This window comes from Lichtheimia ornata (genome assembly GCF_029851405.1).
Source record: "Lichtheimia ornata isolate CBS 291.66 chromosome Unknown scaffold00020, whole genome shotgun sequence".
In the NCBI taxonomy this organism is placed as follows: Eukaryota; Fungi; Mucoromycota; class Mucoromycetes; order Mucorales; family Lichtheimiaceae; genus Lichtheimia; species Lichtheimia ornata.
This window is the reverse complement of record NW_026695340.1, coordinates 168,402-195,386: the sequence shown is the minus strand read 5'-3', so window position 1 is coordinate 195,386 and position 26,985 is coordinate 168,402. Positions and strand designations below refer to the sequence as shown.

At 44.1% G+C, this 26,985-nt stretch overlaps 6 protein-coding genes and 1 non-coding gene across 7 annotated transcripts; 5 read left to right on the top strand and 2 right to left on the bottom strand.

Annotated features, from left to right (window-relative positions):
• Positions 1-27: 27 nt before the first annotated feature.
• O0I10_005140 (uncharacterized protein) lies at positions 28-12,139 on the top strand (the record flags this gene model as incomplete). Its single annotated transcript, XM_058485187.1, has 19 exons — positions 28-69; positions 141-437; positions 494-1,040; positions 1,098-1,204; positions 1,255-1,402; positions 1,463-1,608; positions 1,677-1,787; positions 1,849-2,119; positions 2,183-2,763; positions 2,818-3,103; positions 3,157-3,358; positions 3,418-3,755; positions 3,820-7,156; positions 7,218-7,356; positions 7,415-7,639; positions 7,697-7,967; positions 8,026-9,216; positions 9,289-11,977; positions 12,037-12,139. The coding sequence occupies 19 exons, from the start codon at positions 28-30 to the stop codon at positions 12,137-12,139; spliced, it is 11,031 nt and encodes a 3,676-aa protein (XP_058344014.1).
• Positions 12,140-15,673: 3,534 nt separating this feature from the next.
• Positions 15,674-17,583, top strand: O0I10_005139 (uncharacterized protein; the record flags this gene model as incomplete). The annotated part of the gene is made up of 3 exons (XM_058485186.1): positions 15,674-16,470; positions 16,715-16,783; positions 16,878-17,583. The coding sequence occupies 3 exons, from the start codon at positions 15,674-15,676 to the stop codon at positions 17,581-17,583; spliced, it is 1,572 nt and encodes a 523-aa protein (XP_058344013.1).
• A 1,837-nt stretch (positions 17,584-19,420) lies between these two features.
• On the top strand, positions 19,421-20,571 carry O0I10_005138 (thioredoxin-disulfide reductase; the record flags this gene model as incomplete). The annotated part of the gene is made up of 3 exons (XM_058485185.1): positions 19,421-19,469; positions 19,554-20,042; positions 20,120-20,571. The coding sequence occupies 3 exons, from the start codon at positions 19,421-19,423 to the stop codon at positions 20,569-20,571; spliced, it is 990 nt and encodes a 329-aa protein (XP_058344012.1).
• Positions 20,572-21,962: 1,391 nt separating this feature from the next.
• On the top strand, positions 21,963-23,428 carry O0I10_005137 (uncharacterized protein; the record flags this gene model as incomplete). Its single annotated transcript, XM_058485184.1, has 4 exons — positions 21,963-22,874; positions 22,935-23,027; positions 23,109-23,121; positions 23,196-23,428. 4 exons carry the CDS (start codon positions 21,963-21,965, stop codon positions 23,426-23,428), a joined length of 1,251 nt encoding a protein of 416 aa, XP_058344011.1.
• Positions 23,429-23,848: 420 nt separating this feature from the next.
• On the bottom strand, positions 23,849-23,925 carry O0I10_005136. Its single transcript has one exon. It is a non-coding gene; the product is annotated as a tRNA-Lys (tRNA).
• Positions 23,926-24,932: 1,007 nt separating this feature from the next.
• On the bottom strand, positions 24,933-25,700 carry O0I10_005135 (uncharacterized protein; the record flags this gene model as incomplete). The annotated part of the gene is made up of 4 exons (XM_058485183.1): positions 24,933-25,076; positions 25,145-25,183; positions 25,249-25,493; positions 25,559-25,700. 4 exons carry the CDS (start codon positions 25,698-25,700, stop codon positions 24,933-24,935), a joined length of 570 nt encoding a protein of 189 aa, XP_058344010.1.
• Positions 25,701-25,984: 284 nt separating this feature from the next.
• On the top strand, positions 25,985-26,950 carry O0I10_005134 (uncharacterized protein; the record flags this gene model as incomplete). The annotated part of the gene is made up of 5 exons (XM_058485182.1): positions 25,985-26,013; positions 26,066-26,257; positions 26,311-26,454; positions 26,517-26,725; positions 26,790-26,950. 5 exons carry the CDS (start codon positions 25,985-25,987, stop codon positions 26,948-26,950), a joined length of 735 nt encoding a protein of 244 aa, XP_058344009.1.
• Between the last annotated feature and the right edge of the window lie 35 nt (positions 26,951-26,985).

Genomic DNA, 26,985 nt, shown 5'->3' with positions numbered 1-26,985 from the left:
TGTTACGACCCTCTTTAGTCTACGATCATGAAGATCAAAAAGACACCATCCAAAAAGCTCGCCCCAGTAGTAAGCGATCGTTCTTCTTGCTCTAAACAACAGACCAGAGATCAGCAGATGACTAATCGATCTGTCAACAGCCACGTCCTCTTAGCAATGTGATTGAAAGTCTCGAGCATGACCCAGAAGACCAGATTTCAGTGAATGCAGCAAAGCTCAAAGACTGGCCCTATCCACGAGGAGACCTCTTCCATTGGGTGCCAGTGCTTAATCGATTCGACAGTATCTTACAACGCGTCGTGGATGAATATGATCTCAAACAAGTCCAGTCGCGACCTTTTGATGCAGCTACAAAGGACGTCCTCGTCGCTATCACAGAAGTCTCCAAGACCCTCTTTGAGTACTGTACAAATCGCAACATTTACAACTCTTATGAAGTAAGGGATCTTCTTTATATATAACAACAAAAGATGACTAATCCCTCACTTTATAGCATATGAATGCACTTGTCAATACGACTGACATTGATGTACTGGTGAATGTCTTACGATTCATGCTGCGCCCCGCTCAGCGTGTGAACAATCCCCGAGCTGTGCGATCCACATTTGCTACGCCGCAGGATAGAATTATTCAACTTGCCCATCGATGGAGCACCCATGCTGATTATGTCGATATTTGTCGAGATTCATTCGAGATCAACGAGGATATGACAACAGCTCGTCTTCGATTCTATCGCACACAAGATGATAAACATGATGATGACAATGACCAACAACAACAACAACAACAACAACAGCCATCAGCTAGCAGCAACAATGGCGGCGGAGATCGTACCGAGGGAATGCACGTCATTGTGGAACAACTTGGCTCATCTTCAAACACTGATTCACAAGACTTACAAGAACTGGTCAAGCAGCACGATATACCAAAAGAATACCAATTTGAGCTCGCCAACCAGATTCGTATTGCAAAACATATCGCCAATCCCGTCTCAAGGAGGAAACTCTTGCTCGTTCGGATATTGGCAATCGCTATCATGGGTAAGTCCATGTTTATCTATCTATCTATGTATACACTATGCTAATACCATTTATCAGCACACACCTTATCAGAGACGACGGCACAAACCAAGGTCTTTTTATATGAGCCCCATTTAATCACCAACTTGGCCGATTTGGTTCGTCCTGACAAAGAGATGCCATTTGTAAGTGATCGACTTTTTATAATGAATTCCCATACTAAATCCAAATTTAGGATATACAAACATACGCTCTTTGTGCTCTTGATGGCATTGCAAGGAATCTTGGCAAGCTTTCTGAAGTATTGACAGCACTCAATGTATCAGCAAATCATGGTATCTTGTTGCAGATTCTACGCAGGATAAACAATGAATCCCAAAATGGTAAGTGGGTTTTATTCAGCAGGCTTTCATCATGTTGCTCATACGCTTGCCACCTTTTAGTCTATCCACGGGAATTCTTGGATGCGTTATTCACGCTGCTCTCTTGTGTATTGCAAAACCAACCTGGTGGTCAAATGCTCATGTCAGCTGGTGTCATTCCTATGCTTGTACAGATATTGGGTAACCAGCAATGTATACAAACAAAGGTATGTATGCGTAGTGGAAGGAAATGGCTCCAAAAAGAGAGATGACTTATATATCTCTGTATGTATAGTATGTCTCCAAGATTGTCAGTCTTTTGGATGCCATTGTCAATGCCTTTTCCACATCTTTCTCGGCATTCGTTAATGCAGGTGGTCTTGATACGTTGTTGGGTCGAATCAAGGTGAGTTTCTGATAGTGGGTAATCACATACACACACATAGACTCATCTTTTTGTGTTTTAGAATGAGGTGGAATATTGTTTACAATTCGATCGAGCAGACGATAGCATGGATACGAGCGATTCGCAACCAGATATTCAACCAGCACCTGGCACACTTGCACCTTATGATCGTATCTCAGCCATCAAGTCCATGCTCAAGTTTCTTTTGCGGATGATGGAAGCTGTTGGAACGGCAGATGCACTTCGTAATTTGATTGAGACATCAGTACCACGGTCATTGTTGGAGATCATTTCACACCCAAAAGTGTTTGGTGCCAATGTGCTTACCATTGGTAAATATTATGCATGGTTGACTTTTATGCAACACGTACATTAACACGTGATTTCTTTCTTAGCCATCAACATTATGACAACATTTATTCACAGCGAACCCACATCCTTGTCGATTCTTCAAGAAGCCAAATTACCACAAGCATTCCTCGAGACCATTTGTGCGTATAGTACTCCCAACAGTGAGGTGCTATTGGCTGCTATCAATGGATTTGGTGCCATTTGCTTGAATCCATCGGGTCTTGAAATGTTCAATAAGGCCAATCCTCTACCGCACTTTTTCGACTTGCTTACGGATCACGAATTCTTGCGCAACACCACCGAGGTTGACAGCTCGACAGCACTTGGAAATACCATGGACGAGCTCATTCGACATCATCCATCCCTCAAGCCAACGGTGTTTGAATGTTTGTCACGCATGATCAAAAAGGTCATTGAAATGGGTAGTGATGAAGTGGGCAAGCCCAACAATGACAGCCATCGTCTCAAGGTGATGCCCAAGCCTGGTGAGCAACAAGATGTTGATATGACACCTGCCAAATCGGAGGAGAGTGGTGGTGATACCACTACCACCCCCAGGGAGGAACCCAAAAAGGATGAGAAGACCGAATCTCTTTTAGTGTCATTCATTGACATGGTGGCTCGAGTATGTATAAGTGGGATAATGCTATAGGGTGATATTAACGGCTTTTCGATATAGTTCCTCGAAGGTCTTTTCCAGAACCAATCCAACATTCGTGAATTTGTAAAGGAAGGTGGTCCTGAAGTGCTTCTGGAATACTACACGTTGCCTTATTTGCCTGCTGAATTTTCCGTCACCATTGCATCCGATTCTTTGGCATACATCCTCAAGGTCATTAGTGATGTCAGCACTTTGCCAACCATCATGGCCATTGCAGAAAAGGTTAAGCAGTCGATCGCTTTCATTACGGAGAACAATACTTTGGGAACCGAGTGTATGGTCAAGCCTTACATTGACGTCAAAGGTAAACGGTTATTTCATGTCTTTATTCATAGTTATTGACTTGTATGTGTATAGAGGATGAAACGGCCAAGATCGAACAAGGCAATTCACTCTTTCGACGATTGGTGGTGCTCCATGGCTATGTCGGCCTGCTTTCCAATATTTGTTGCTCCACTGCATTGGTGTCATCAAGCAGAAATGCGCTCTCTCTTGTCACCGAATTCACCTCTGAAGAAGGAGACAACAACATCCTCTTGCTTCTTGGTCAATTGTACAGGTATGCAAGTGTATATTTGAGGTGTACTTTACAAAATCTGATATACGACTTTTATATAGAACGATGATGTGGGAGAACTTTTTACTCAAGGAATCCATTCCAAGCTCGTGGTATTCTTTCAAGTCTGCTAAAAAGTACTCAATATCGGGTTCAAATCATCCACTCGGTATCTTTGGTGTGAGTGCTGATGATCCAACATCACCCGCAGCAGCAGCAGCAGCTTCAAGTGAAGAACCCTCCTCATCGTCATCATCAAAGGAGGTTACAGCAGCTACCGATGACTCCAAGGACAAGGCTGAAAAGACACCTGATGCTAGCGACCCAAGGATCCAAAACGTCAAGCACTTTAAGCTTCTTCTTGGCGACATTCCTCAGTTCCTTATGCCAATGTTTCAAGGTAATAATTTATTCTTCCACAATAGTCAATGACAATGGATTAATGATTTATCTTGTATACTTAGGTCTAGTCAAGGTGTCCATTTCTCGCAATGCATCACAAGCACAAAAGACCCAGGCGTACAAGTTGTCTGAGCTGATGACACGATTGCTCAAGGAGAATATTACCTGGTTACGGGCATCGATGGACAATGTACCAGCATGCAAGTATGATTATTTGCAGACAATGTATACCATGGTGTCATTGTTGCTTCTCGATGATCGACCCCATGCATCGTTACACACACCTCTCGCATTGACGTTTGACCGACGAGGCGGTACCGAACTACTATTGGAGGACCTTGAAGTGATTTGGAATCAGGTATCCAAGGTGCATTCGGTTGCCAAGGAGCAGCGTACCAAGGAGCAGCAAGAACTTCTCCCACGCATGTATGGATCATTGGAAATGCTTTTGACAGTACTTGTGTACATCAGCTCGCCCAAATTGGTGCATGATTCGCCCTCTACCGCACCCATTGTACAGCGTGATCGCAAGTCGCCCGATTACTTTGACCCTTATGAGTGGATCATTGGCATGCAACTCAAGTTGTCAACCGTGAAAAAGTACTTTCAAAGCCCCGACTTGGATCAATTCTCGAGGACGGTGTTACATGTATTGCTCGATATTGTGTTGGAGATTCTCAAAGGGGAAGGTGAATCAAGCCTCAAGCATGAATCCTTTACACCTTCAGCTTCCCATTCGGCTGCTGCTGCTGCTGCATTTGCATCATCACCCTTTGCTGCATTACGTACCCCACCACCACCTGTCGTAGCGGATCCTCGTGGTGTTCAAACGCTTGTGGATATGGGCTTTGATCGTGCAGCTGCTGAACAAGCCATGGTGCGATGCAACAACCAGATTTCGCGTGCTGTCGATTATCTCTTTAGCCATCCACAGCCTGTACTTGCCAATGCGGGTCGAAGCAGAAACACGGATGAAGATGGCGAGGATGATAATGATGAACCCATGCATGATTCCTCGGTCCACGATGATGATAGTGATCATGATAGTGAACATGAGGAAGAGGAAGAGGATCAACCAGCTACTGAAGCGACCGAGCAACAACAGCAACCACAACAACAACAGGACATGGATCAAGGCGAAAGCAGTAGCAACAACAACAACAACAACAATGGTGGCAATAGCAGACAAGAAGAGGAGGAAAGTCAAAAGCAAAAGGAAGCCGAGTTGGTCAAGAATGTGGAGACACTCCAAGAGATTCGAGTCAACATGAAGAAGGATATCCCACCTCTCGTCCTTGACCTTGTGGATAAGCGAGAAGATTTGTTATTTGATATTCGTGGTTTATTGGTGGCATTCTGCAACAATGATGATACGAATAACAAGGTGGCAGCTGAAATTATGACATTGCTCATCTCTCGCATCAAGGAGGTTGGCGAAAAGTCGCCTGATTCACCTGTGCTTGGTACACGTCTACGATTGCTCGCATTGTTTTACAAAGAGTCCGCTATGCAACCGGTTATTCCTCGTATTCCATCGGAATTGTCGTTCCTCTTTGATATGGTTAACTCGATTGGAAGCAATGCTGACACGCCGTTGCCACCCTGGTTCACGACCGTGTTTCTAGTGCTTGAAGCTGTTATTTCACAAGCTGAGGAACCAAGAAAGGAGAAATTGGTCAAGCCATCCAACGACAATGATGATTCGATGAGCGACGTGGAAGAAGAACAACAGCAAAAGGATGATGAGGAAGTGGATGACCAACCACAGCAAACAGTGATTGATGTCGGCCAACGGACACGTTTATTGAACAATTGTGTGACATTCCTGCAAAAGAGCAAGTTGACACGTAATGAGATTTATGCAATTCTACGTGTGGTGGTACATTTGACCAAGGATTACGATGCTGCATGCAAGTTTGTTGAGTATGGTGGATTACCTCTCTTGTTTGCCAAACCACGTGCCAGCCTTGATGGTATCCAGGGACAACAAGCCTTTGTGCTATTGATTTTACGCCACATTATTGAGAGTCCAGCCTTGCTTCAATCCACCATGGAGGAACTGTTGACAACATGGTTCACTGTACCACGCCCTCGTCAAATGGAAGCCAAGGCTTTCATTCGCACCAATGCTCATCTTGCCTTACGTGATCCAAATGCGTTCCTCAAGGCTGTAGAAAATGTTGGTTCTCTTACCCATTACGACAAGCATATGCAGAGTTACAATGTCAAGCTACGATCTGAAGACGACAGCAATGAAAATGATCAATCGGCCGATAACAAAGCTACATCATCTTCATCTGATGCCGATGTCAATATGGAAGCAGCAGCAGCAGTCGTACCTGAACAACAACAACCATCTCATGCTAAAGCATCATCATCAACAACCTCCGCTGTGGTGGTGAATCACTTGCTCAACGAATTACTCTCCATTCGTGCTACTAGCGAGGAACATCAATCGACAAAGCCCACAGATGAAGAAAAGAAGGCTGAGAATCAACGATACGCATACATTGCATTCTTGTTGCAGTGCTTGGTGGAATTGGTACAATCATACAAGTCATGCAAGTATGATATTTATGCATTCGGTCGACGACGTGGAAGTAAGGATGGTAGCACCACCACCAGCAACAAGACACGCAGCTCGATTTTGCACATGTTGCTCAATGATCTATTGCCATACAATGCCATCAATCCCAACACTGAAGAATCACGAAAGCAACAAGGTGTATCCATGTGGGCAGCATCCTTGTTGGTGGCCATGTGTTATGAAACGCCAGCACCCAAGAAAACAGACAATGGTGGTGACGATTTGGCCCAAGTACGCAAGTACGTTTTTGACGGCATCATACGTTCCCTCAAGGAAACGGTGGCTTCATCATCGGGCACTTTGGCTGCAAAATACGGCAAGTTTTTGGCATTGTCGGATTTATGTCATCGACTCTTGAATGCACGTCCAAACACGCTTTCATCCCAACGTGGTGCTGGTGCTGGTGGTGGTCCTCTTGGTTCGAGTGGTGGTTCGGGTAGTGATGAAGAATCGATCATGAGTGTTGCCAAGATTATGGTGGACAAGAACTTTGTGGGCTCACTGACAGCAGCTATCAGCGATGTTGATATCAACTACCCACATGCAAAGACGGTGCTCAATTCCATGCTACGTCCACTTGAACAACTCACCAAACTCGCTACCAAGATCCCTGATGATGCTGCAGGCTCCAAAGAAGATGGTGACAAGAAACGTGGCGAGATTTTATCGTACGATGTATCTGCATCCACTGATACGGAAGCTGAAGACACACCCGACTTGTATCGCAACTCGGCACTTGGCATGTTTGATGGTAGTGTGATGGAAGAAGATGAAATGGATGAGTTCGAGTCCGAGGAAGAAGATGAAGAAACGTAAGTATTGAATGGCCCAAAATTTTGGATGCTTCTATTTTGGACTTACACGTATGGATAGATTTGATGAAGAGGAATTTGACGATGACAGCAACAGCGATTTATCGGATATGAGCGAAGTAGACGATGGAGATGAGGATGTCGATGACGAAATGGGTGCCATGATCCACCAATTTGACACTGACATGGAAGAAGATGAAGTACGTGAAACTTTGTTTGTTGTTGCAACAATAACGACTCATCATGACACTTTGATAGGATGGTAGCGGTGATGAAGATGGTGATGGTCATGATACGGATCACACGGATGGTTCAAGCGATTACGATGAAGATGGCCGAGAAATGACATGGCGCATTGAAGATATTGAGGATGATCCAGATATGCACGTTGATGCCGAGATCGAAGTGGATCGTGAAGATGTATTTGATTCAGCTGACGAACATGACGGTGGTCATCACGCCAACGATGTCTTTGGTGAAGATGTATGTTTATTCTTATACATAATTTGATACACATTGCTCATCTCATTCTATTGATAGGGCCATGTGGACGAGCTTGAGACACTGGATCAATCCGACTTTGATGAAGATGAAGATTCTGAAAACATTGAAGATGCTGAAGCCGAAGCCGATATTATTGATGATCGTGCTCTACTTGACGACATCCAGGATGAAAATCCTTTCCTTGGCAATCCTCTCATGGGTGATGGACTTCTTCTTGATGATGATCGACGCCATCGTTCTATGGGATCATTACATTTCCGCCGCTTTGAACGACCACACAATCGTGGAAGACTTGTTGTTGAACCAAGTAAGTAAAAAGTGACTAATGCATTAAAAAGGGGTGTATACTTATCAGCTTTATATAGCACCTTCACGCTCTTTCCGTGCACCAAGTGCGTTAGGCGGTCGTGGTACCGATGCTCAAGATGACATGGTTGTCAACCATCCCTTATTGACTGAAAGCCAGCAAGCAGGAGGCCATGAAGTCCCACCAAGCCGATCTATTAGCGAATTACAGCAGCGATCTCGATCCACTGGTTATAGCAATTGGCAGGCGTTTGAGGATATAGTGGGTGGCAGTGCTATGCGATTCCTCGAGAGTTTCTTGTCACAAGCACCTAGCAATGTTCAATCGGGTCCTTTCCGTATTGATCTACAAGGCCGAGGTGGTGGCATTACACGCACGTTTGAATTTGATCATCTTCCTCATACCCATGGACATCATCATCGACCCGCTTCAGGAGGAGGAGCAGCAACACAACAAGCTGAGTCTCAAGGCACCGATCAAATGCGTGATTTGTTGACCATTTTACATGATTTCCAACCCTTGGGATCTGCTGATCGTTGGCACCAAGAAGCACGTATGATGTATGGCAGCAATTTGATGCCTGACAAGGCTCAACGTCTTACCAATGCCATGCTCAACTTGTTATTCCCCATCACCATCCGCGAGCAAAAGATTCAGCGTGAAAAGGAAGAAAAGCGACGCAAGGAACAAGAACGAATTGAAGCTGAGGAACGTAAGAAACAAGAAGAGGAGCGTAAACGGCGTGAAGAAGAGGAACGCAAGAAAAAGGAAGAGGAAGAGCGTCGTGCTGCTGAAGAGGAGGCTGCTCGTAATGAGCAACAACAGCAACAACAAGCTACTGGTGATGATGATACTGCCATGGAAGGGACACAATCATCTTCTGAACAAGCTCAAGGCTCTGATTCGCAACAACCTACAACGATTACGATCCATGGCGAAGAAGTTGATATCTCTGGTACTGGTATTGATATTGAATTCCTTGAAGCGTTGCCTGAGGATTTGCGTGAAGAAGTGGTGAATCAACACATGCGTGAACATCGACCTGAGACACAAGCATCAGAGCCAGATGCCATCAGCCCTGAATTTTTGGATGCCTTACCACCTGATATTCGTGAAGAGGTGCTTCATCAAGAGGCTCTTGAACGTGATCGTCGTGAACGTCAACAACGGCAGGGTGGAGGTGGTGAAGCTGATGGTACAGCTACTACAGCAGCTACTACAGCAACTACTACTACTGGACCTGAAGCAGGTAGGCAGCAGCCTTCGGCTGGGTTGCAGCAGCTTGACAATATGTTGACGCAGCTTTTCTCCAATTCCGCAGGACTTGGAAGAGAAGCAAACACTTTGCAACGCTTTTTGACTGGTATTGGTGGTCGTGCAGGTGCATCAACACGTGATGGTCAACAACAACAACACCAACGCAAGCATGCTGTGCATCGTAATGCTGTTCAATTGGTGGACCGTGCGCAATTGTCGGCATTAGCACGTCTTTTATTTGTACCACAAACAATTTCCAAATCGGTGCTCAACAAGTTATTGATCAATTTATGCGAGAACAACAAGACACGCAGTGATTTGCTATCGTTCTTGGTGTGTGTGCTTCATGATGGAGGTGGTGATCTTGCAGCTGTCGACCGTAGCTTTGCCCAATTGTCATTACAAGCCAAGGGTATTTACAAGCCTGTGTCCAAGCCAAAGGGTATTGCTGCTCCTGATGAAAGTGTGCCCAATTTTATCACACAGCGATGTCTCGAGTTCCTTATGCAAGTCGTTCGTGCCAATGATCAATCGTTGACTTATTTCCTTGTTGAGAATGATTGTCTTGCCGGCCTCAAGCGTACTGGCAGCCGTAAAGGAAAAGGAAAGGAAAAGATGACACCTTCCAGCAAGTACCCTCTGCTTGTCCTCATGAGCTTGTTGGATCGCAATACTTTTATCGACAACCCAAGCCTTATGGAGGAGTTGATGCATCTCATCACCACTATATGTCGTCCATTCCCAGCACTTGTCAAGAAATACGTTGATAAAATGGAGACACGACAGCAAAAGGAAGGTGGTTCAGAGGATAGTAAATCAGCATCAGCAAACAAAGAGAGCACAACTACTGCTGAGGAAAGCAAAGCAACAAGCAAAAATGGTAGTGGCCAAAAGGAGACGACGACGACTTCTTCATCATCATCGACAGATCGCCCTACACCTAAACCACCCACCATTCCAGATCATTACTTGAAGCAAGTGGTCCATGTGTTGACATCGGGTGAATGTTCCAGCAAGACCTTCCAATACACATTGAGCGCATTATCCCATTTATCGTCCTTGGATGGTGCACAGCAAACTATCACTTTGGAGCTTGTTCAAGATGCCCAAGATTCTGGCAAACACATTCTTAAGGACCTTGGTGAATTGCTACATATTCTCGATAATGCTATGGCGGGTGCAGAAATCCAGGGATCAGCACTTGGTCCTTTCTCAGCAGCATCCTCGCATCAGGCCAAGTTGTTGCGTGTTCTAAAGACAATCGATTACTTGTACTCACCCAAGACTGCCAATACCGGTGCACCCAAACCAAATGAGAACAATGAGGATGAACAAGCAAAGAATGAGAAACGCGTGCTCGAGATCTATAGTGAACTCAAGTTCCTTCCACTATGGAAAATGCTTGGTCGATGTCTTGCTGTTATTCACGAGAAGGATGATCTTATCAACGTTGCCACTGTTTTATTACCATTGATCGAGGCCTTCATGGTGGTATCCAAGTACAGCACTGAAAAGACGGCTGAAAAGACGACTGAAAAGAACAATGCTGAGATCCAGACACCCACCGAGAATGAAAAGGATGAAGACTTTTTCTTTGCATTTACGGAGGAACATAAAAAGGTGCTCAACATTATGGTGCGAAACAACCCATCCTTGATGATTGGATCATTCTCATTGTTGGTACGCAATCCCAAGATGCTCGAGTTCGACAACAAGCGCAACTACTTTGTGCAGCAATTACATAAGCGCCATGGTGAACGTCGTATGTATGCACCATTACAATTGAACGTGCGTCGACAATATGTATTTGAAGATTCGTATCACCAGCTGTTGGGTCGCACGGGAGATGAGATCAAGTACGGCAAGTTGAGTGTACGCTTTTATGACGAAGAAGGTGTGGATGCTGGTGGTGTGGCACGTGAATGGTTCTCGGTGTTATCGCGTCAAATGTTCGATCCAAACTATGCATTATTCATCACATCAGCTGCTGACAAGCTTACATACCAACCCAATCGAGCATCAGCTATCAATCCGGACCATCTCAGCTACCTCAAATTTGTGGGACGTGTCATTGGCAAGGCTATTTACGATGGCCGACTTATGGATGCATACTTTACACGTTCATTTTACAAGCACATTCTCAATCGATCCGTTGACTATCGTGATGTTGAGGCCATTGATCCAGAGTATTACAAGAGTTTGGTGTGGATGTTGGAGAACGATATTACCGATGTCATTGATTTGACCTTCAGCATTGAGACCGATGACTTTGGTACTACCAAGGAGATTGATCTTAAACCAGGCGGTCGTGACATTCCAGTGACTGAAGAAAACAAGCATGAGTATGTGGCATTGGTGACCGAGCAAAAGTTGACGCTTGCTATCAAGGACCAAATCAATGCTTTCTTGCAAGGTTTCCATGATATTATCCCGCCGTCGCTTATTCAAATCTTCAATGAACAAGAGCTTGAGTTGCTCATTTCTGGTTTACCGGATATTGATATCGATGACTGGAAAGCCAACACGGAGTATCAAGGAGGCTATTCACAAGGCTCACCACAAATCCAATGGTTCTGGCGGGCTGTACGTAGCTTTGATCAAGAAGAACGAGCCAAATTGCTTCAATTTGCCACTGGTACTTCCAAGGTGCCCCTTGAAGGTTTCTCCCAGCTACAAGGATCAGGTGGTATTCAACGATTCCAAATTCACAAGGACTATGGTGGTGATTCTCGTCTCCCATCGGCACATACTTGGTAAGTGATTGTTGTAAATATCGTTGACAACATGTTTCTAATCTAATATGACTTTTTAGCTTTAACCAAATCGATTTGCCGGAATATGATGCATACGAGACCCTTCGCTCTAGCTTGTTCAAGGCCATCAATGAATGCTCAACCGGCTTTGGTTTCATATAGATTCTTTTTCCTCCCACCCGTTTCTCTTTTAGTCACATTGCATGCATAATCTAATATAAAAAAAAACTTGCGACATAAACATAAGGGATGGAATGTTATTACTACTGTTTTCATAAGAGCCACGTGGATCGGGGAGGAGGCAGGAGGTGCATCATAGCAATATAACCTTTCCTGATCTCCCTCAACTACTCGTTTCCATGACGACGATGTCTTCCACCTCTTGTGGTGTATGTAAACGTTGCACTTGCGTCGTCAATTTAGGCCATGCGCCACACTTTATGCATCTTACCAGCACGAATTAAAAAGTACCACCACCTACCATGATGGTGTGCTTCTTTTGAAAGTGCCATCAAGGATCTACTTGGTGGTATCCCATCGATACAGGTTGCCCGAGAAAAACGCATGAAACTAGTGGCGGGATATGCTAGGATACCTAGATTTGCATAGTGGTAGATCATTAAAACGTTGGAATTTTCCAAGATGCAAGCACTCACTATTAGGAAAGAGGAGGTCAATATAGCTAATCCTTGTTTGGTTGTATGGCGTCATTGTTCTTTTGTACTCAGCTGATGAGCTGCATCATACTAACATCATTATTCTTTGGTACATCCCAAGAACTACTCTTTGTGTTTTACCTACATAGCAACCAAAAATGCTGTGATTGTAATCTAGATGAAACGGAAAATGACAACCAGGGATGTAGAGTTGCTGTACTACGAGCGGATCGTTGTTGTACACACACACACCGATGTTGCTGTTTTTATCAGGCTGTTGCTGGTCCAAGCGGCAGTATTCGAAATCTTTTGTAAAACCCAACTCAGACATCACATAGGAGCTTACCACATCTCCACGTGCTAAACAGCGGTCCAAAAAATAAGGATACAACAATCATCATGCCATCTATTTTTCAAAAAGGGTGCAAATGGTGATTATGCAAGCAAATAGACGCATCCACGCGATTTTTTCATCGGCAGTACCGGATCTCAAGCCGCTGTGTTGTATGCACTGCTTGTACAACGCGACACACACGGCACGTGTTTAACCTGCGGATGGCGAAAAGTGGTGATGGTGGTGATGGTGGTGTCGTGAAAACAAACAATTGCAAGCAATCCTTACAGGTCATGGTTGCCATGGAGATGTACGTGAGATGATATTAAAAAATAGCCATGTGATAAGCCAATGGCTGTGTTGAGTATATTTAGCCGTTTAAAAAAGATGCTACGCTCCAACAAAAGAGCTTGAATCCAAGCACGTCTTTGCTTGTACCACCCACCAATTTCTGGTTCACATCTCGCAATCGCATAATCCACACGTTTTGAGTCATCTATGGCTTATTGGCGACTTGATAAAGTCGATAAACATAAACAATCCGAGGTTTCCCGCAAGATAAAGTCTCATTGTGAATACGCGACCTTGTATACCCAATTGAAGGCATGATAGCTGTAAAGTATAGTTCATTTGACGTTTTGAGCAACATTGTGCTATTTTAACGTGGTCCATCTTTGACATGATGGATCCAGTTAAGGATGTTCCCAATGCCAAGATTTTGCCAAGGGTACACACGTACGTACGTACGTACGTATTGTATCTATCTTACGCCACACATAGGTCTCGACCTTAGACAACGGGTATCGTATTTGCATTCAAGTCGTTCCTTCATCTCCCCGCAGGCTGTGTAAAAACGAGAATTAGGAAGATATTCACCGTGATCGGCGTATCTATCATCATCATGTGCCCCCATGGTCATAAGGTAACCCATCATCCCCCGACCATTTACTACTAGGTGTGTGTGTGTGTGCGGCTCAGTCAATTACCCGGTGCATCATTTCCAAATACACGCTTGCCGACGTGTGGAAGCCAACTTTGGTAATGACAAGGGTCAAACAAGTGTGGGGTCAAAAGAATCGATCACAATGTGCACCACCACATACACCACAAATCCATGTAGAGAGCCGACGTGGTGTGTGTGAGAGAGCCTTAGCATCCACATAAAGGGTATAGCTCCAATGCAAACCACATTTGGGCATTATAGACCGATTGTTTACCTAATGGGCACAAAAGATTTTCTATCGCCAAAAGTATACAGCGCCCCACGAGGGATGATTAAAGAAAAAGCAACGAGGCGTTGCTGCATGATAAACAACCACACATGGAAAGGGAAAAGGTCGTCATTTCAAACTTGATTTCTCGACAAAAGAGCGCGCGCGCAAAATATACATCATCATAGATGGCTCACGTTGCACGGTGAGTGTTGTATCACCGCATCCTCCTTCTTTGCTCGGTGACGAATGACAAAAGTATGATGAAAGGATGGGAAGCTCTAGAGCATTGTGGTGGTGGTGGCCATGAGGCAAAGCCATCTTGTGCAAGGGAGGAGGAGTAGTATACATCATCAAGATCTGTCATTATGAAATATGAATTCCTTCCATTTGAATGCCACTCAATCCCTCATGGTAGGGATAAAAGGAAAATACGGGAATGTCATTGTCGATTGATAATGCTTATTCTCTTTGTTAGAGACCTTGGAACAGGGATAAACTGCCCACTTTATCATGGTGGTGGTCTGGGGTCCCATGTGTGAACCATGAAGGGGGGTCCTCTCTCTCTCTCTTTTTTTTGATGGGCGTTCTGTTTCAAAACGTCGCACTGCATTGTATGGGAACAGTTGGGGATTGAAGATGATTGCGCAAAGCACAAAGACAAAAACACAATTCGCTTAGCAACAACAATGTGTGACCCTATTGACGATCTGACAAACATAGACATGCACCCAGGATTGGCACTGTTTACTCTCCTCCTCCTCCTTGGATACATGGTAATAAATCATCGGAAGTGAAAGTAGCCGATCAACAAGTGTGTAGGGGATATGAGTTTTTCGGATAAGATGCACGTTGCAAGTTACTTTGGTGGTGATGATTGTAAAGTAAACCCTTCTTAGTGCATCGTGAATGTGGAATTATACAACAACAGATGCATGAGGCGCGGGTTGTTGGCGGTGGTACATTACTGCTCGGCATGGAATATTGTATATGGTTACAATACCATGCGCAATGGAAACTTCAGCAAGCAGAAAAAAACAAGGACTAAACGCTTTCTAGCATTAAAAATTTAGATCAGCAAGTGATGATGGGGGGTGTTAAAAGCAACGACGACGGGTTTAGGAGAGAGAGAGAGGGATTGTTGTTGCAATGCCGCGTGAATTGAATGATGATGGTGTGTGTGTGTGTGTGTGTGTGTCTCCCAGGGATATCAAAGGAGATGATGTGGATGATTGCGAGCAGCCATCCAATGTCAGGAGAAAGGAAAATGGGCTAAATGACGCGCGATAAACGTTGGGATGAGCAAAGTAATCTATTTTTGTGTGCCTTTCCAAATCATCCACTCTGCATTCTTTGCTTCTTTTTTTTACGTGTCCACATTACTCGCTTCTTTCTCTCTTTCTTTCTTTCTTTCTCTTTCAACTCTCTCTCTCTCTTTTTTTTATCTTCTTCTTTTGGGATTTCCTTGATAGTAGTAAAATAGTAGTAGTGTATCATGATCCATCATTCTACAGGCACCGACGTGGCCAATCCTATTCTTCTCAATACACCACCACCCACTCCACTCAAGGAGCCATTGCTTTTCTCTCCGCCTACTACTGTATCCAAGCAATCACCTGAAAAACAATCTGAAAAGAAACCGCAGCAGCCACAATACATCGAAGTCATTGCCCCCGATACGCCACCACCTGCTGCTGCTTCTGTTGACAGCAAACAAAAGGAAAAGTCGCCATTGTCCATTGACTCATTGTCGCAATCGTCCAATGCATCGCTACCTTTGCCTTCTCCTCAATCGGCAACGACGCCTCAACAAGAGCTATCACCAAGATCATCGGCTACCCCTTCTCATACATTGGATGGTGGTAGTACACGTTCAAGCTCAATGGTATCTGTGAGCGTCCTTGGCGACCAACAGTTATTGGATCACTCGCATCTTAAGCCTGGCCATCGAGCATCCTTATTATCCTATGCACAGACCATCAACATGTATCGCGACAATGCCAAAAAGACCAACAGCCCTGACATCCAATGTGATTTCGCCATCTTTATGGTGGAAGCTGCCAAACCACTTGCAACCGAAGGCGCCACAGCTGCCGAACGATGGGCTTATCTTACAGAGGCTGAGAAATTGCTGAGACAATTGTCCGCTCGTGGTCATGCTGAATCGCAGTACTACCTTGGCAACCTCTACGCAGCGGGAATGCTTAGCAAAAAGGGCAAGAACGAGTTTGACAAGGCTTTCCCTCTCTTTGTACAAGCAACCAAACATCATCATGCCGATGCTTCGTTTAGGTAATTCGCGCGTTTTATTATTATTATTACGTGGTGTGGGGATGGGTGGGGTTGTTGATGAGTGAGAGAGGTGGGGAAGGAGGAGGGGGGTGGTTATGATCAAGGAGATGATGGATGTAGATGCCTTGATGTATGTACACATACATACACCTTCATGACAAGAGGAGGGGTTGGATTGAAAAGGGATTAGAGTGAGGGAGGGAGCAAAAATTGACAGTAGACTTATATCTCCTTATGCGTATAGAGCGGCAAAATGCTATGAAGATGGTCTTGGTACTCGCAAGGATCGGTCCAAAGCTGTACAATTTTACAGGTAAATACCATTTGGCACCGTGTTTTGTCCCCCAACCAACCAAAATACTTATTCTATTGTACATTTTCCTCCCCAACAACAACAACAACAACAGAAAAGCTGCCACATTAAGTCACCCGGGTGCTATGTACCGATTGGGCGTTGCACAAGTATATGGGGAATTATCGATATCCAAGAATGCAAGAGATGGAGTAAAGTGGCTGAAAAGAGCTGCTGAAGCGGCGACACCCGAATATCCCCATGCAATCCATGAATTGGCGCAGCTGCACGAAACAGGAATCAAGAATGTTGTTTTCGTGGATCTGGACTATGCTGTGTCATTGTACGCCCAGGCTGCGGATCTGGGATACGCTCCATCCGCGTATCGTTTGGGAGAGTGTTACGAATATGGAAGACTCAATTGTGATCAAGACCCTGCTTTGTCCATCCATTACTATACCATTGCTGCTCAACAAGGTCATTGCGAAGGATGCTTTGCTCTCACGGCTTGGTACCTTGTGGGTTCGCCCGAAGTCCTTCCACAATCAGATGAACAAGCCTACGTATGGGCCTATCGTGCGGCTGAAATGGGTCTTGCCAAGGCTGAATACGCTGTCGGTTATTTCACAGAAGTTGGCATCGGCACTATCAGCGACCCAGATGAGGCTTTCGAGTGGTACAGCAGAGCTGCTCAGCATGGCGACAAGCGTGCCATCCAAAGGATACAAGCACAACAAGGTCTTAATGCCGATCAGCATGATGGCCATCATCATCATGGCAAAAAGAACAAACGTCGTCAAGATTCATGCATGATCATGTAAAAAAAAAACCAACAACCAACTAGTCGTCCTTTCCCCCCATCCTGTTCCTTTTGTCTTTTTCAGATACCTCTACTCTGTCCTTTTTGATTTCTTTTTCCCCTCGTCGCATTGAGCATCTACAACAACATCCTCACACTTTTACCTCCATTTACAACACCTTCAACCCCACAACAACAACAATCCACGTACAACAACAACATTTCATATATATATATGGCATACTTTAATGAGATTAAAACCTTTTGCATTTGCTTCATGTATCAACCAAAATGCGTATCATCATCTCCTTTTATGTTTCCCCTCACGCGTCCTCACGTGCATTAACTTTAATGTGTGCATTAGTACGTACGCTTGACCCTTGTTCAATCGTCTGTGACATTGCATATCCGGGTAAACACTTTTAAACTAAGGAGTACCATCATCAACGCTGTTGAACATCGTACATTTTACCCATTGAAGGTATTTTCAGAACAATTTCCCAAAATGTACAATATGCATCTTCATTTTCAGGTACCCGATGATATTACAGTGTGCATCATTGTTTGCTTGTTGTTTGCTTTATCGCTAAAAAAGAACCTACGCATTGATTGTTGTGTCCCGAAATAAACTTGATTGCCGTTCAGGGATATATCCACACATGCTCGTAAACTCTACGACGGCTGCTACTACGACAACTACTACTACTTCTGCTGCAGCCTATATGCAAGCTAAAGTTTCAATGCAGTAGAATCACCCAATGGTGGCCACGTCAAAAGGGGGAGTTGAGAATGATGCTGTATGTATGTATGCAGCCTATCCTGATTATCAAACTTTGCCGGATTTTCAAGGGAAAGGAAACAAAACGTATCATAAAGGAGAAAAGACGTTTGCTTGCATTGTATAAAGTTTTCTTTGTATCAAGCTGGATAGTGTAACACCATCTTCCCCATGCACGACACGCATGTACTTTATGGCTTTCTCATTTTTATTACCCCTGCCAAACTACATTGATTTCCAAATCCATTCTCACTCCTTCTCTATTACATTATCTCAACCTTGTCGGCATCATGATGTCATCCTCAATGCATAGCGTCTTCCACGACATGATGGATCTGGCGGAGGTTTGGTTGATGGTGACCCGCTTGAGAATACATAAAAGATCATGCATCATTGATCATGGTAGTAGTCATAGTGGTTGTCAATCTCATAGCCCCATAAAAGGGGGGTGATCCTATTTTGTGGTACGTTGCCTACAACATGGAGAGTTTTTTCTATTATTCCAAAAAGACGGATCGATGTGTCTCACCATTGGCATTGTGTGAGTTCGCATGAAAGTAATATGTGTGAGTTCTCGCTATAGTAGGATGAATAAGCCAAGCAAGCCAATCAATGACTTGCCACAAGACGGACATTTGATATTTGTCAGCCGGCTCCGAATTCTATCTGGCTTCAGTTTCTCGTATTTTTGACATCCCGCTCATAAGACGATGATGATGATTGATATGAATCCATTGATCAAGATAAGTTATTAGCATGATGCAATTTGAAATCGATACCAAAATCCATGGATGGACAAGGTCATTTATTGTATAATGAGGGATCATGATCATTGTTTCTATGTAGATGCTGTAGCGATGATGGTGATGGCATTAAGGGCCCTGGAAGGGGTAGTGGCTCGGTTGCCATGACGACATGTGATTGGCTAATTAGCTTAGTAAGATGTCGTGCAAGGCCAATCGGCTGGATGAAGAATGACGAGAGCGGGTATTTTTGATGCACTGGGATATATAAGAAGCGGGGTACATCGTTTCTTTTGTTCTCGTTTGTATTTCTTTATCTTTCTTTAAACATCTATACTATGGCTCCTCAACAACACAAAGTTGCCATCATTGGCTCTGGCCCTGCAGGTAAAGAATGAGAACAAAAAAAAAGAGCTATTTGACGTTTTTTACCCACAACCTGTCAACTCACACAACCCTCTCCCTCTTCAGGCCACACTGCTGCTGTTTACCTTGCTCGTGCCAACATGGAGCCCATTCTCTTTGAGGGTATGATGGCCAATGGCTTCGCTCCTGGTGGTCAGCTTACCACCACTACCGATGTCGAGAACTTCCCTGGTTTCCCCGAGGGCGTCCTTGGTGGTGAATTGATGGACAAGATGCGTGCCCAATCCGAGAAATGCGGTACTAAGATTGAGACCGAGACCATTACCAAGCTTGACTTGTCGGCTCGTCCTTTCAAGATCTGGCGTGAGGGATCCGAGAACAATGAGGAGCCCACTGATATTGCCCAAGCTGTTGTCTTTGCCACTGGTGCCTCTGCTCGTCGTATGGACCTTCCTGGTGAGGACAAGTACTGGCAAAATGGTATCTCTGCTTGTGCTGTTTGTGATGGTGCCGTTCCTATCTTCCGCAACAAGCCTCTTGTTGTCGTTGGTGGTGGTGATAGTGCTGCTGAGGAAGCTATCTACCTTACCAAGTGTAAGTAGTTTAGGGAGTGGAGGGAAAGGGGGGATATAGATCATGTATACTGATCCACTGGTTATCTTTTTTTGTAGATGGTTCCCATGTCCACGTCCTTGTTCGTCGTGATGTTCTTCGTGCTTCCAAGGTTATGGCCAACCGCCTTCTCAAGCATCCCAAGGTCACCGTTCACTTCAACACCGTCGCCACTGAAGCTAAGGGTGATGGCAGCCTTTTGACTGCTGTTGCTACTCGTGATACAAAGACTGGTGAGGCTGGTGAAATCCCTGCTAGCGGTCTTTTCTACGCTATTGGTCACGTGCCTGCTACTGAACTTGTCAAGGGCCAAGTTGATCTTGATGAAGAGGGCTATGTTAAGACCGTCCCTGGTTCTTCTCAAACCAGCGTTCTTGGTTTCTATGCCGCTGGTGATGTTCAAGATAAGCGTTACCGCCAAGCCATTACCTCGGCCGGTTCCGGTTGTATGGCTGCTTTGGATGCTGAACGATACCTTACCGAGCTTGAGGAAGAGGGTACTGCTCAATAAGAAGAAAAAGCATGTTTTTTTACGACAACAATGTACGCATACAAAAAAAGTTAGACATCTTTACCCATATCCGATTCGCCATTTGTATCTCGCAACTACAACCTTCAATCACACACACAAGCACTCGCACACACACACACGTAAGCACCCATTCAAAATTTAGATCTCGTCCATTCCCCTGTCTTATATAAACAGCTACGAGTTAATTGTACAATTCATAAGGTCGTGATCGTGTCACTGTAATATGCATGATTTCCATAGCAACAGCTTCAATGAGTGATGTGATCTTTATATCTCGTGTCTTAATTAATGCGTCTTCCAACCCCACCCTCTCCTTTTCTCCGTCATCGCTCTTTCTTTAACAAGATCGCACAACACCTTCCAACTCAACACGATGCGCCCATTGACCCTTTGACCCCCCATTTGAATTCAACGCAATGGAGTTCTTACTTGCGATGCGAGCCATTGACTCTATAGCAGCAGCAGCACGCGATATTTTTGACAATGCCTTATATAGAACACTTTATTATGGAAATACAGCTTTTTTTACGATACAACATCATATCACATCACATTCCACATGCTTGTATTTGATTATTGGATGATGAGGATGGGATGGGATGGGTAAACGGCGTTGGTGCCAATCTTCCAACGTGTCTATTATCAACATTCGTGCAGCTTACAGATACACCTGCGCCTCATTCTCACGTTCGCATCCATATGAAGATTAGTATTTTACGACGTTGAACACGATGGTGGTGGTGGCACAGCTATTCAGCAAAGAAACATTGTCGATCTCAAGATATGCAAAAGGGACAACAACAACAACAACAGATGACCATCATCACCATATGCAAGCAAGAGAAAACACCTATATTAGGCATTGATTAGCTGTATCAATGTATGCTTGACAACTTCACTATACATTGCATGTTTTGACAGAAATAAAATACCATGATGGGATGTTTGTTATTGACAGTGGCCTTGTGTTTTTTCTTGTGTCAGTGGTGCAACATTTCCTTTGGAGGTATTTGCATTACAATATGTACTACCACCACCCAAGAAGGTGTTTCTTTTATGAGTGACCAAAGGCATTAAACTATAGAGGCAAAGTGACAAAGGATGACATGTTGTAACCCCCTTGAGACAGGAGAGAGGAGATGATCGTCGGCTATACCGTGTATGGTCAAAGTGGGAACCACTCAGAATAGGGAGGAGACAAGAGAAGGATGCTGCAGTCCATTTCACGTTACACTCGATTCATTTGCCTCTTGGAACAATCACACGCTAATGCCTGTCTTTGGTCCCCTTTTTGTTTCGAGGCCCCTTTTACCACGCTGTCGTCGTTCCTTTTTCTCTTTTTCTCTTTCTTCCTTTACAAACCTCCAACCATGCTACATTATCCTATACGCTCGGCTGTTTTGTTGCTATGGACAACAATCGCATGCCAAGCAGCTGTCATTCCTCCTCCTCCTCCTCAGCTACCACCACAACAAGAATTGACAGAACCATCACCACCATTATTAGACCATCAACAACATGACCAGCAATCAAGTCAGGAGAATGCTGCATTCTTGAACTACAACAACAACAACAATTATTACAATAATGATCCACCCACAACCACTACCAACCTAATGGCAGCAGAACCACCGTCCGATGATGTTGTCATGCAAAATGATTTCGCTGTGCCACCACCTCCAATTGTCAATATCAAAGTACCAGACGCTGGATCTCAACAAGATTCTCTTGCTTACGACAACAATCAACACGTTGACTCATTGATGGATCATCATGCCATTAACAACAACAATGAGGATGAAATGCTCGATAATTCATCATTATCTACCATGGACGACGAAGAAGATGATGATGATAATGAGCTCTATGATGACGAGGAGGAAGATGACTTGATGACAACCAATGATGAGGAAGGATATTTGTTCAATGTTCCCGACCACAATGAGAACATGATGGAGAGTGAGGAGCTTGTAGTGGACCCATCCACTGGAATGCCAGCTTTTCGAAACAAGAATGACAATGACTTTAATGTCATGAATCAACCAAACGCACCACAATCACCACCCGTTAATGATCTTGGTATAAACGTTCCACCACCACCATCTCCTCCTCCTGCCGATCAAAAGCCATTACCTGCAACAGATGCATCCACTAGCACCACCCCCTTACATCAACGTTCTTCTTTTTTCGGTGATTGGCGTCTATTGCTTGCTGCACTTGCATTGCTCGCAGTCTGGAAATTGATTACTGGGAAACCACGACTCATGGGAGCATCTACTAGGGTAACACAAACATGCATGATTTTTTTAAAAAAGGGTTGTTACTTATTACTACCTTTGCAGCTTTCCATTGCAGAGACGGTGGGTCCTCATCTCGAACGACGTAAGCAATTGATTCAAAAATACGAACTTGCTGCTGCTGCTCGAAGGATACCGGTAAGTAAGAAAAAGGATAAAGAAAAAAGAGTTGTCTTCTCACATGAAATGATGCTGATTTCCCTCGTGTTCGGCATGTAGATTCACACGAATGGTACGTAAATGGGAATGAAGCCACATACTCTATTGGAAGGGATTTCATACTAATGCTTAATTTTACAATCACAGACATTGCACCAAGGAAGGTTCCAAGTTTTGTGTTCCCCACTATTCCCGAGGAAGAGGATGAAGAAGGCTCAGCTTTTGACAGATCTACTCGACGCGTCTCCACGGGTCATATTCGACCCTCACCACCATCCATTCTCTTGGGTAATACCATGCCAGCTGCACGTACTTCAGGTAGCAATAGCAGCTTTCATCATTCACGACATGTCTCGTTCAGTGGCAAATTCAATTTATAACACTGTACTCATGCATATACATATGCACATTAATCATCATCATCAGCAGCATTCACCCCTTTCATCATTGTCCATGCATCTCTTCTCACCACCACCCCTGCAATTTCTCGATTGACGATTCTTGTTGATTCTCTTTTTGCATACTCAAGTCATACGACTTTTCACAACCCATCATCATCATCATCCTCGCTTCCCCCAAAAAACAATAAAAAAAGCATGTCATCTTGTACCTGAACCAAGAGAGCTCTATTGTTGTCATATGGTATAATGATAGAAAACATGCGTGAGCTTTTGTATCATGCCTTTGCTGTCATAGCGAGAATAAAGATGAGTATACATCCAACAGCGTTGATCAAATCACGTGATCAAAAAATTCGACGAAAAAATAAAAAGATTGAACCTGTTTTCAGCAGGTAGTCCTGAAGCCCAACGGGGGGGTCGAACCCCCAACCTTGAGATTAAGAGTCTCACGCTCTAACCAATTGAGCTAGCTAGGCTGTTGGACGTTTTCCTTCTTATTTTTTCACGCGCGCGGACATAGATATTCCACTCACCTTCCTAATTGGGAATACATCCTGTGTTTGGTCTCTATATACAACGGACGTGTAGAGGAATACGATGAAAGCATGTAGAATGCCGTTTGGGAGGTGTGGAGGTAGTAATTTGGATGCAAAGTGATTTCAATCGCACCATTGGACCAGATTTTGTAGCATAGTAAAGTCCGACATACGGGTTAAAGATCAAAGCAGGCCATCTCTGGACTTTTATTGTGATGGATAGATCAGGTCAAGGGCTCAAAGCGGTATGTCTATGTGCACCTATACGCACACAGTTGGATCATGGGGCTCTCTCATCCTTGTTTGACATTCTAAAAACCCAATCTGCCATATTGCACATAAACGTCTTTATTGTTTAGACTCTGTAGATTGGCGCAATTGACATGCATTTGCTTGGTGTTCATTATTTCATCCATAGATTTATTGTATGTAGACATGTTTTTCATCTCTAATCATCATCCTATCTTAACAATGACGCTTCTGTAATAAACATCAGGGAGCTATGTCTTCTTTACTTTACATACCCACGCGCCACGCATGATCTTATCCCATCACTTGACTCGTCCTATTGGAAAGCACCTTTGCACCTCATCGAACATTGTGCACTTGATGTAGACTGGCAACCTATGACTTGACATGCAGGAGGAAGGTTGTCACTGATCGTCTAGTTGATGGTATCCTCTGCAAAGACCGCGTTATCTATACCCCACAATCACAGCGTACCATTTCGCCATTGAGCATGCTGTAGCGACTGGAATGCCGAGCGACATGTGATTCTGATGGGACAATGTTGGTGGTGGACACGGTTGGGTTGGAGAATGATTCAAGTCGGGGGATCTTTATGCATAGCAACAATCACCTGGAAACACACCACATGAAGGAGTCATATGTCATATCATACGCAACCATAGGGCATGGGGCATTTATTCATAAAAGAGAGCTATTCATCACCATTCAGCATCTGCTAGTCTGTTTTTCTTGTTGGAAGATGAGTGACGAAGACGATGATGGCGAAAGTCAACGTCAACATCGAGGCAAGCGAGTGGGTGATTATTGTGATTCTTAGCGCGTACTTGTACTTTAAAGTGGGCCTAAAGAGAAAACAACAGCATGTGTTAGTCGTCTTCTTTTGAGAACATGGATGCTTTTATGTTTGTACCTTGGGGATCTCCTTTGGCAATGTGACCTTTTGCGTAACCTATGTTGTTGTATCGAACAACTTAGCATTCAACCCATAAAGTGTGTTGTTTTTATCATCATCACCTTGACAGGACCATCCATGATAGGGCATTGTAGTTCAACATCATTGTTGTCCATCTCTTCACAAATGTCAAATTCTTTCTTGAGAAGCTGCACAAAACCAAGCTTGACTAGAACATCAGCCTTAGCACCATAAGACACGGGTTCTTCAAGAAAGCCGATAGCTTCAATGGTCAAGTTGTCACCAGGAAGAGGATAACGAGGGGATAAGGTGATATCATAGATATCCAAGATATAGCTGGAATCACCTAGTATTAGATAGAGACAATGATCAATGACGAGGAAGAAAAAGAAAAAGATAGTGGTACTTTACTGCAATCATGAATCAAACTGGTTTCGAGAGGAGCTATTTGGAACTGATAAAGGTTTGGCTTGTATTTCTCGATCCAAGCTGACTTTACAGCACTTGACACGCTTGCAATGATGATGAGCCACGAGAGAAGATGAGTATACATTTGAAGAAGAAAAAGATGCAAGATGAATGAAACAAAAAGGAGGCCCACATTTATATATCTACCTTTGATGATGATGATGATGTTGAATAGCAAGATTGTTTCAAAAGTGTTTGGATGTATTGGGTGGCACTTGACATTGCACGTGTGACAAATCATTCTTTCTTGAATTGCCTTGCTGGTGGTGGTGGTGGTGGTGGTGGTGCTCCGCTTTGATACACAGCGCGTGCGGGTTGTGCCAAGCAACGGGGTAGTCTCTCTCTTCCTCTCATCTCACGACAAGAAGCATGGACGATCCCAACGCAGATACCGAATGGTAAATGGGACAACATTGGGAAGCGAAACGCATGCCGACGTCGACCTTTTAGGAATGACATTTTACGTGCCAAGGGCATCTTGCCTCCCAAGGAAGAACAAAGCAAGGAAGCCATTGAAGATATGTATGTCGAAGCACTGAATGCACGCAAGCAAGAAGAAGAGAGCTTGGAGAACAAGACATTGGATGAATTGGATGAGTTGGAAGACGAATTGGAGGATGATCGTATTATTATGGAATACAGGTACGTTACAAAAGGAAGAGGAGGAGGAGAGCTGTCAAACGTATTCTCAAAAGACGTAAACGTATGCTAGAAATGCAACAACAAGCAGAAAAGGACAAGTATGGCGAAGTGACTCAGATATCCAAACCTGATTTCGTCAAGGAAGTAACAGAAGCAAGCAAGGAATGTTACGTGGTGGTTCATCTCTTTAAGGATTAGTACGTATACAATGCTCATGATTTCCTCTGCTGGCATCAAGTTGATATTTCTCTCTTTATAGTATCCCAGCTTGCAAATTGATGAATCAACATCTTGCTGTACTCGCCAAGCAATTCAAGTCGACAAAGTTCCTCAAGATTGTCAGCGATCAATGCGTTCCCAATTATCCCGACAGAAACGTACCTACTTTATTAGTCTATGGAGATGGGGACATCAAGGCCAACATTGTTGGTGCTATTGCATTTGGAGGCATGAATATGACAGTTTCAAGTAAGGATTGGCTCAATGGGTAATATGTGGTATGATACATGGGAGCTCAAAGAGGTTTGAAAAGGTGTACGCAAGCAATTGGCACAATGTGGTGCAGTGCCACCCGAGAAGGATGAGGATCAGGATGGCGATAAGAAGAAAAAGACGATTTATCGATCAGCTGCCACTGCGGCTCTTAGTAGTGATGAGGATGATGAAAGTGATGATGATCGTGGATACTATTAATAATCGTATATGGATAATGGATACAATAAAACATG